This window comes from Symphodus melops (assembly GCF_947650265.1).
Source record: "Symphodus melops genome assembly, chromosome: 2".
Taxonomy (NCBI): domain Eukaryota; kingdom Metazoa; phylum Chordata; class Actinopteri; order Labriformes; family Labridae; genus Symphodus; species Symphodus melops.
The window spans coordinates 6,759,813-6,769,707 of record NC_136692.1 but is presented as its reverse complement, the minus strand read 5'-3'; the positions used below and the strand labels follow the sequence as shown (position 1 = coordinate 6,769,707).

The 9,895-nt window shown below is 39.8% G+C and overlaps 2 protein-coding genes across 6 annotated transcripts in view; one reads left to right on the top strand and one right to left on the bottom strand.

Annotated features, from left to right (window-relative positions):
• The first annotated feature begins 293 nt into the window (after positions 1-293).
• Positions 294-5,242, top strand: serping1 (serpin peptidase inhibitor, clade G (C1 inhibitor), member 1). Of its 2 annotated transcripts, none has more exons than XM_079338025.1 (11): positions 294-406; positions 721-765; positions 943-1,051; positions 1,142-1,312; positions 1,432-1,734; positions 1,920-2,135; positions 2,869-3,012; positions 3,145-3,348; positions 3,435-3,574; positions 4,490-4,712; positions 4,849-5,242. In XM_079338025.1, the coding sequence occupies exons 2-11, from the start codon at positions 721-723 to the stop codon at positions 5,094-5,096; spliced, it is 1,803 nt and encodes a 600-aa protein (XP_079194151.1). In that variant the 5' UTR covers positions 294-406; the 3' UTR covers positions 5,097-5,242. The 2 variants fall into 2 exon arrangements, with proteins under 2 accessions (XP_079194151.1, XP_079194152.1); XM_079338026.1 differs by having other exon boundaries at positions 304-369.
• Positions 5,243-6,672: 1,430 nt separating this feature from the next.
• Positions 6,673-9,895, bottom strand: part of doc2g (double C2-like domains, gamma) — a 72,374-nt gene continuing 69,151 nt past the window's right edge. For all 4 annotated transcript variants that reach the window (XM_079338032.1, XM_079338031.1, XM_079338029.1 and 1 more), the window contains one exon: positions 6,673-9,130. In XM_079338032.1, coding sequence (XP_079194158.1) covers positions 8,991-9,130 — 140 coding nt within the window. In that variant the 3' untranslated portion in view covers positions 6,673-8,990. The remainder of the gene's footprint in view (positions 9,131-9,895) is intronic.

Genomic DNA, 9,895 nt, shown 5'->3' with positions numbered 1-9,895 from the left:
GGGCAAAACAAGTTTAGCATGCAAATTAAAATATTTGTGAAATTATTTGCCAAGCCGCAACTACTTATATGCCACCTGTTAAGTCTTATCCAGTGCAGTACATTACCACCTAATTATTATATGTTTGCAGTTTAAAAACATGCTATGATAGGAAAAAAAAAAGCTATGTAAGTCCTCCCATCTTGTATCTTTTGCCAACATGTGAAATCATGTGATTTCCTGCAAGTCAGAGGACCTGCTCTATGCAAACAAACATCTCTAAACTAACAATCAGAGATTAGACATTGTTGGTTTCATTTGAGAGGAGCAGACAGGCTGAGGTTTACGAATGAAGAGGAGCTGAATCATTAAATCAAACAAACCAAAAAGGTGACTGATTCTGGATTAGTCTGGAAATTGAAGAAATGTAAGCTATTTAAAATTATGGAACTATTTGATTTAATATTGTTTTGCTTCATATTTATGGTTAGATGCTTTTGCTTTGTGAAAAATGATACTTACTTTCTTTAGTTTTTAAAGACGCAATTTTTTACAAGGGCAAAGATTTTATTGGATTATCCCAGTTAAATGTAGTGTTCTCAGGAACATGATTAATTACACATTGCCTCTCATATTGATCTTTTTTCTGACTTATTGAAGACATACTTAATTCAAAATTCTTACTTGCAGAACTACAAAGTCAACGTCAATTTCTTACTTTTGCTCTGTGCTCTGCTTTAGATGCGACTACCAGCCATTTGCCTCTTCCTGATGCTCATTTTTGAGGTAAACTTACTGAAGATAAAGACTGAATTTGTTACAGCTCAGGGACATTTTTACCTGATTTTTTGGTAACCATTAGCTGTTCACTAAGGGCTTAAACTTGATCTTTCTTGACAGTGAAAATGAGCAGTTTCTACTCCTTTTTAACTTTCTTTTTTTTTCTTTTTTAATATGTTTTAGCTTTCTTCATGCATGAAACTCCAAGTGACACCTGGTTCAGCTCTGAACCTGCCCTGCTTCTCACATCAATCTGGTTTCACCAGCGAGCCTTTCACCTGGAAATTCAATGGTTGTATTTCTGTAACTACCACTGCTATTTTTACTGTTCTGCAAAAAGAAATATTCATATATCTTTAGTTTGATCTTTCTCTGAATGCAGGTGAAATCATAAGTCACCAGACGGCTCCGTCCCATGGCTCTATAAGATTTAAAAAGAACGGACTGATTCTCTCTATATCCCCTGTAACTGCTGCCCACAGTGGCATATACGAGTGTTCAGTAAAGGAAAACAACATGGAGATAAGTTTGACGTACAGCATTGTAGTTGTCGGTAAGTAACATAGTTACACATTTCTCACAAGCATTTTCAATGTGGGTTAATTTAAAATGTTTATGGAAGATCCAAAACATGAACATGAATCAAAAGTGTGCTTGTGTCTCTTTGCACAGCTGCAAATGTCTATACCATTAAAATAATAGGAGGCCAGAGTGGTCAGCTCCCATGCCATTTTCCAACTTCAAGCCAGGTCACTGCTAATGCACTCTGGTTCAAAATGACGGGAGAGGGCCAGAGGACACAGCTGGATATCGAGGACAATTCAACAAATGATGACAAGAGAATAGAACAGCTCTATCCACTTGATCATGATCAGACCATCATACTCAGGAACACTGTCATGGGGGACACTGGCACTTACTATTGTGTATCTGCTGAGGGGGAGACGCTGAGCACCGTACACACTTTGATTAACGGTAGGATTATAAACCTTTTTTAACTGCTGTCTGTTTAAGCAGGGACCATTGGTTAAAGTATATAACAGACCAACAAGCTTCAAATGAGTAATAAACACATTTACAAACTATGTTGAAATATGTATATAAAAATGTAGGCACAGTATTCATGTCCATTTCTAATATGCCATTCAACTGTCTTTCAGTTGCTCCTACCGATGCTCCTTACTCATGCAGTGGTTTCAGCACACCATGGGAGCCTTGCCTGGATGTAAACAGTCGCACAGGAGAACCCATGTTGCAGGAGTCCATGGCAGAGTTTTCTGTTACGCTGTATTCTTACCTCAGGCAGTCACAACCCTCAAGCAACTTGCTATTCTCTCCGATTAGTATAGCTGGGGCGCTGTCCCATCTGTTGCTAGGTATGAAAATAGAAGTTCCTCATTTTTTTATATGCATGTTATGATTGATTATTAGTTCATGAGACCAAATACTTTTGGCAACACCCATACAAATTTATAAAAAACAACAGTAAATCATCTGCATGAAGCACAGATGCAGTTTGAGGTACCTAAAAACCAGATGTTCTCCCTGCGCCAGCTGTGCTTTGTGATATTGTCTATACGGTCAATACTGTCCCTTCAGGCCAGCTGTTAACTTCTGATGCTTCACAAGACCCCGAGGCTAACTTAGCCCGTGAACTCTCCCCTTTTCAGCGTAACAGCTTTTTTTCTTTTGCCGACGGTCCTCTGGAACCAGTTGCCATTATTGAATGACCATGTTTGTGCGTTTGTTTTGGCAGTCCATGATGACCGCAAAAGTCCAGTAACTAAACACCATTTGGGTTCACACCAGGCAGATAGCTTCTTCATGTCAGCCCCTTTAAAACGTATCCATTGTTGCCCAATTTAGAATTTATAACCCAATTTTTCTTGGGATTTGTTGACGATAAGAAAACTAAGTAATAATGAAAATTGCTTATAAAGTATAATTAGGAATAGTTATTTTTCTGTTGACTTCGTGTAGACACACTTTTAAAATACTAGTTGGTTACATAATAAAGTCTGTCTCTATATATACTACATCTTCGACATTTTTAGCAGCTGTTGGTATGTGTTGTACATTATGCCCTTTTCTTCTTCTGTTACCTTCCAGGAGCCAGGAGTGACACCCGCAAAGCCATTGAGAGGGCTCTCTTTGTGCCCCATGACTTCCACTGTGTTCACTACCAGATGAAGAAGTTAAGAGAGAAGTTGGTTGGTTCCTTAAAAATGGCCTCTCAGATCTACTACAATTCAGGTATTTCTCAGAAATAGTTTTTCTGCAAAAAGAAAATCAGTGAAAGAGATAGATGTAGAGCTTCTTAGAGCATGCCATGCTAAACGAATTTGTCTCCGCACCTCATGATGGTTTGTCTGTTCTCTTTCTTAGAAATGAATATAAGCAAGTCCTTCACAAACCAGTCCATTGAATTTTATGAAGCGGAGCCAACAAGACTGCTCGAAACCAGCCAGGAAAACTCACAGATGATTAACAGCTGGGTGGCAGATAAGACCAACAATAAAATCACACATCTGGTTGACTCTGTACCACCCAATACACAGCTGATGCTGCTCAATGCGGTCTCTTTTAGTGGTCAGTAAATTGTATGTGCACAAGTGTGTATGTGCAAAGCATTTGTTCGAATCTGAACGAGGCGTTTGTGTGTATCTCTGCCTCAGGTCAATGGAAAGTCAAGTTCAACCAGAAACCCAAGAAAGGAGCTTTTACTAAACTGGATGGTGATGTGGTGAATGTGCCTCTCCTCTACCACCAGAAGTACATGTTGTCTATGACATACAACCTTGAGCTGGGTGCACAGGTAAATACAAAATAAATCTTTTATCCATCTATTTGCATAACACACAGCCAAGGGGGAGATGTTCTAAGGCAAAGGTACGGGTGAGAAGAAACTTTTCATTTTTTATAATAATCCTTAGTGCCTAATTGCATTTAAAATTGTATTCATTTTTTTATGACAAAGACTTTAAATGCTATTCAGGGGCACAAGATAACCTTGTTCTACCATGGGACAGTATGTACTCCAACCTAATTGCCTAATTTATGTCTACAGGATGAGTGTATTAGCACACACAATAGTCCAGCCTTTCACTCTCCTGCATGATAAAAAAGGATATATATAGCTTTTTTAGTGGTGATAATGGCTGAGTAATTTTTGCATACTCATCTGCTTGGAGAGCTAAACCCAACAGTCATACCTGAAAACATGTGTACCAACGTGCATTTTGCTATATGCATTGCTATTAATGATTTACCTCCATGCAGATAATGGTTAGTATTTCCATTCTCAATAACTTCTCATTTGTGTTAGCTGTGTATACAGATTTTTTGTTTTGTGCAAAAATATGAAGACAACTTACTGTATCAAGTGCCTAAAGATAACCAAAAAGATTCAAATGAATTGTTTGTGGTGTACAACAATTGTGAACATCTGATGTAGTAGACCTGGTTGCAATGTATGTTTTCTTTGTATGGCCAATCTGGCCTCTGACAACAATGATTAATTAATTAATTTTACATTAATTTGGGAAAAATAGCCTATCCAGACAGAAACTATTAGTCAGCATTCTTTTAAATGTGTCATATATATGTGCACAAGACAAACTTACCAACTCAGTTTGCTCACCTTTTTGTGGCATGGCCCATCACTTCAAGATAGTTTTATTCCCCTTCCTTCACAGTAAAACTTTCTTTTAAATAAAACATTTGCCAACAGGTGGCGAGGTTTGCTCTCACCGGTGAAAACAGTCTTTATATCCTGCTGCCTCACTCCAACACAGCAGCGAGCCTGCTGCAGTTGGAGGAGAGGATGACAGACACATCGGTGCGTCAAATGATGGAACAACTGAACACAACATCTCCTCAACGTGTCGAGGTCACTCTGCCCCAGATCAAGCTTGATGTCCAGCCAGACCTGATTATACTAATCAAAAAATTAGGTTTGTTAATCCTTGTTCTTTCATATAAACTGACCACAAACGCTATCTACTATTTGATCTCTATGCAAGTGATCCAATTTAACTTTACTTCCTGCTTCCCTCAACCATCACCCCACCCCCTCTCTGCCCTCAAAAGGCCTGTCCACACTGTTTGAGGATGCCAAGCTCTGTGGACTGAACCCTGAAGAGAAGTTGGTCCTTGACGATGCTAGGCACAGAGCCTTCCTCACTCTGACCGAACATGGTGTTGAGGCTGGAGCTGTCACTAGCATGTCTTTCTCTCGCACCTTCCCTTCCTTCTCGGCCTTGCGGCCTTTCATCCTGCTGCTGTGGAGTGACCAGGCCAATGTGCCACTCTTCATTGGGAGAGTGACTGACCCATGACGTAGAGCAGAGAAAAGAGTATAGGAGGCAAATGAGCAAGGAAAGAAACTGAGGCGGTGTATTGAGTTAGCCTCTCAAAAACAAATATACAGGACTGGATGTGAATTAGCTCGAAGATGATGATGAATAAACATGTCCACCCAACACATATGCTGCCTATCATTTCTTTTTAGGAATAAAGAAAAATGTGTATCAAAATGCAAAGAAAGACAATAAAACCTCTGAAACAACTTCAATTTATTTTTTTGAAGTAGTTACACAAACCCACCACAGGATGGCAGCCACACTGTGTGATTGACATTGACAGTGAATACACAGGAACTGCAGTTGTGAACTCCAATCTTATTCGCCCCTGCCTTCTTGCGCTACTACCACTTTTATCAATTTAAGGAAGACGAGTGTCAAAACTTGTGACAGTAAAGGTTTTGCTTGTTGTAATCAATAGCATGCTTGGTTAAGCCAGGCAACTAAGCAAAAAAGTACCCTGAATCTTTGTATTCACATACAAGTATACACTGGCGCTGAATGGATGGCATTGACTGTAAACACATCCACGTTCAGGACAATCAGCTAAGATCACGCTCTATTATACAAGCTCGTAGTGACTGCTAAACATGCAGCTGTATTGCAGATAAAATGATTACATTAGCAAAGCAGGGTCATTAGACAATAGTCAGAAAATGTGGTGACTGTAAACAGAACCAACAGATCCAGAGACGGGAATGAGCAACCATCAAGCCAGGAATGTGAACTCTATTAGATCACTGTCACCCAGCACAGCCCTAATCAAAGTACAGAGTATTCCCAGAAATGCATCTTTCCTGCTGGGATAACACAATCAAGTTTTTGTTGTGGTTTGATTATCTGGCTGCTGATGTGCTCAGTGTTTTTTTTGTAATGTGCATAGAAAAGTGCAGAATAGACATCCTTGCCTGACTCTCCTAATAGGTCTAACTAAAAATGTGTTTAAGGTAGAAGTCATAACGCATTGTTTAGTCCCAACTCTGATATAACCCAAGCCTGTATTATTCGAAACCCAATTCACCACTGAAGGATGCATTTTTTTTTGCAGTCAACGGTGAGACACAAGGTTGTTGAAGGACACCAAGAATATGAGCAGTCGTATCGATTCAACAGTTAGAAAACTCCCGGAGGCCACTGACCGACTGTGGGTGTGCTCTCATGTACCAGTGTACGTTTGGAAATAGTGAGAAATGAGCCAAGGGAGTACATTTGATATCATGGCAGGCATTTAGCAAAAGTCTAGGCCCATGTGTACCATCAATATTGAGAGAAGTGCATCATGACACATGACGCATGTAGATGAAGTTTACGATATAATTGAGTTTTCCTATTTCTTGGAATTATTTACTGTCCCCTGCTGCCTAATGTGTTGACATGCTGGGTGGAATAATATCTCCTGAGGTTGGAGTCTGGTGGGGTGGGTGGGGGGGATGTCACACTCAGGACAGAGAGTTCTATTCTCTCGTGCTGCTGTTCCAGGTTTAAGTCTTATACAAATGCTCCTCGTGCCCAGAGTTGGCATTAGGGGCATTTCAAAAGAAGTAAAGCCCAATTACTCTTTTATTATCAACTTTTCTGTTGCTCATCCTTTATTAAAGGAAGAATGTTTGACATTTTACACATAAATACAGCAGATAACAAGTATAGTCTCTGTAAATATCTCTATGGGTCATGACTGTTGACAATGTGTGAGAAGGGTGAGTCCCACAGACTGTGTTGTTGTCAGAGCTGTGTTTATAATCAGGTTTAAATGGGCGTGATGGCCCACTACTCCTTGCATATAAACGCTGTTTTAGTCCAGGACCCAGAGAAAAACACCACAACCTTCTCACTGCTTATTTAGAGGTCACGTAAGTGTTTTTAGATCACGGTCAGTCCATGTAAATGTACATGCAACGTGAAGCTACGAGCTAAGTCAAATGTGCCACAGGCAATTGCAGCTCAAGCCAAGGACAATTTTGTCTGCTGCTTGCACTAAATATTGCTTAATTATGGTGTGTTCCATTTGACTACTTAGTTTGAACGCAGGGGTGAAGAGGGTTGGCGTTGTGTCGCTGGAGAAGAGCCGAGGTTTTAGAATAGTGGAGGTGTCTCCGAACAGCAGATTGCTTTGGTTTCGTGCAAGCTCGACAGCTACAGGATCAAAAAGTCACACATTCTTCCTGTAAATGATAAAACCAAAATATTATGAGAGCATTTGAGCGTTTCCCCCTCAATATGCTGTCAGATAAACATGGCTGTTATGTGACTATGATCAAATGAGTCTTTGTTTCTACCAACTGCAGAACCAACTCTTATGCTAAGCCACAGACAAACTTGGTTCTGGTCATGCAGTGAGCTCATTTCCATTTCAATAGTCATACTACATGGCACTATAGACCTGATATTTACAAGGTCTAACGTAATTGGATGAATGAAAAAGTGATCAAAGCAATGACTCTCCCCGTCCCCACACACTGATGTAGATTTATCCACATTTTGTCCTTTTCTCTGGATTCTCTCATTAAAAGTGTTGAGCCACTAAATGTGAGAACTAACGGAGAATAACATGTCAAGGTTTTTAAAATCGTGTAGCAGGACTAATCAAATTCCGCCTTTTCACACAAAAAACTGCCCAGGTATTGCTCTACAGGGAGAAACGGTTGCATCATTGATAAATCTATAGAAGCAGAATTGGAGCTGCCGAAGAAAAACCTGCGTATAAAGTGAAGGTACAAGCGGGACCACCAAAAGTAATATCCGTTCTGCCTGCTGCCGACTAAACTTTTTCATCAGGAGAGTCAAAAAAGAGCGGTCAGAGGTTATTAAGCAAGATGTATTCAATTCTTGAAGTTTCTGGCATTGGGGGAGAGAGATGACAAAGGTCTGGGACACATAATTGAGAGCTTCTCCTGTAGCCAGGGACACTCACACCCACTGAGGTCTGTGGTTGTGTCTGTGGTGGACGTGGCAGGAGGATTTCTCTCCTGTATGGATGCTTCTTTTCCTTTTGTTATCATTTCTTCACACCTCTGTGCTTCTACAGTCGGATGGACACATTTTGAATGGGGCGCATGGTGTGAATGCAGACTCACAAGCACTACACCGACAGAAAATGTAGGCACTCATATTCTCATAGCCCTCATGCACACACAAACACACACACACACACACTAACATGTCAATGTCTGGTATGAAGGTGTATAGAAAGCCACTGTCAATGAAAGACAATGAAAAGACATCAGAACAAGACCACTGAAACGGTAAAGGTACAAATCCACCAAATGGATCATTTTGTGCTTTATAAGACTGTGTGTTGTTTTGCATCCGACCAACAACCACTAAGTTAGAGACTTCTTACAACAGAATCACCCTTGTTCCTGTAACTATACACCACAGTAGGAGTCACTTGTACGTATGCACACATATTTTTGGCCCCTTTCACTGAATGAATTTGAGTACATTAATCTCAAATGTCTTCATCAGATGTTCATTTAAATGACAGCATATGAGCCACTTCCACGATACAGTGAGGTCTAGAGCACAACTTTGTGAGTACTTTTTTTGTTACGTCAACACTTTAATGAGGACATTGCCACAATTTGGTTCACCTTAGAAAAAAATACATTTAAAAAAAATGTATTTGGATAACACATTATTACCATCACTAATATTAGTATGAATATCATATACTAATACTTGGTGTTGTAATTATTTGCGTTACATGACATATTTTTATTTTAACATCATTATTATTGCATTTAATTCTCATTTTCTCTGGCTTTACTTAGTCTCTGTTGTCAACCATCTTACACTGAGACTATCATGTGTGTGTGTGTGTGTGTGTGTGTGTGTGTGTGTGTGTTTCTATGTATGAATGTCTGGTGTAATCTAGTCCGGTTTGTCACTGCTCGGGGCTCCTTGCTGTGTGAGCGTATGCCAGTGCTCCACTTTCTTCCCTTTGTTTTTGAGACATTCGAACCAGTGTTTGAGTCTCTGTCCGCTCGCATTGATGCCCAGCTCCACTCCGCCTGCAGACAGAAAGGGAGAGGCAGAAAGAGAGGACAATGAGGAGGTGATAGGGAGAAGTAAAGGAGACAGGGATCTGGAAGAATCAAGGGAAGCAGTAAGAAGATGGACCAATAGTGAAGGAAGTCCTTAACCTTAGTACCAGTGCTAATCTTACCATACAAAAAATCCCTCCATTACAGGGAAACATTAAAGAAAATTGGCCTCTGTGACTGATAGATTTTAATATTTTAAAAGGGATACTTGTACTTTTTTGGTCCTAAAAAGGAATAATTTAATCTTTGGTCAACTGGGGCCTCAAGAAAGTGCCATTAAACTCGTTCACAGCTTGTTTACATATCCAGCTTCTAGAGAGAAACACTGTTTCTCAAAGAAGCCAAGTGGCTGTACACCTGATGAAAGCAAGTCCATTAGTCACTCTCTCTTAGCTCTGTTCTTGATTGCTACAAACTCTCTTGGGAAATATCCGGTTCTTTAGCAGCTGAATGCTTCACTAATTTTCTTAGCTGTTGCTAGTTATTGTGTCTGTCTGAACATAGGCTTTTTCTATAGTTGTTTTTGGAAAACAGTGGCACCTTTTGACTCTATTTTTAAAATCTTATGAATGAAAACGAAAATAAACCAGCTACTGTCGCTGTAAGACATAAACACTGAAATACTGTCTACTAGTCTAAGTGATGTCCAAAAAGCCAAACCATGTAAATGTGATTTGGTAAATTGTGTCAAAATGGTACTTAATTAAATACAAAAAGTAACTTTCCTCTCTG

Bases quoted from the DNA above. Each gene is read 5' to 3' on its own strand.
- serping1 (XM_079338025.1), top strand. From the start codon at position 721: ATGCGACTACCAGCCATTTGCCTCTTCCTGATGCTCATTTTTGAG. The intron at 1,052-1,141 runs GTTGTATTTCTG...CTCTGAATGCAG, and splicing joins TTTCACCTGGAAATTCAATG to GTGAAATCATAAGTCACCAG. The intron at 3,575-4,489 runs GTAAATACAAAA...ATTTGCCAACAG, and splicing joins ACCTTGAGCTGGGTGCACAG to GTGGCGAGGTTTGCTCTCAC.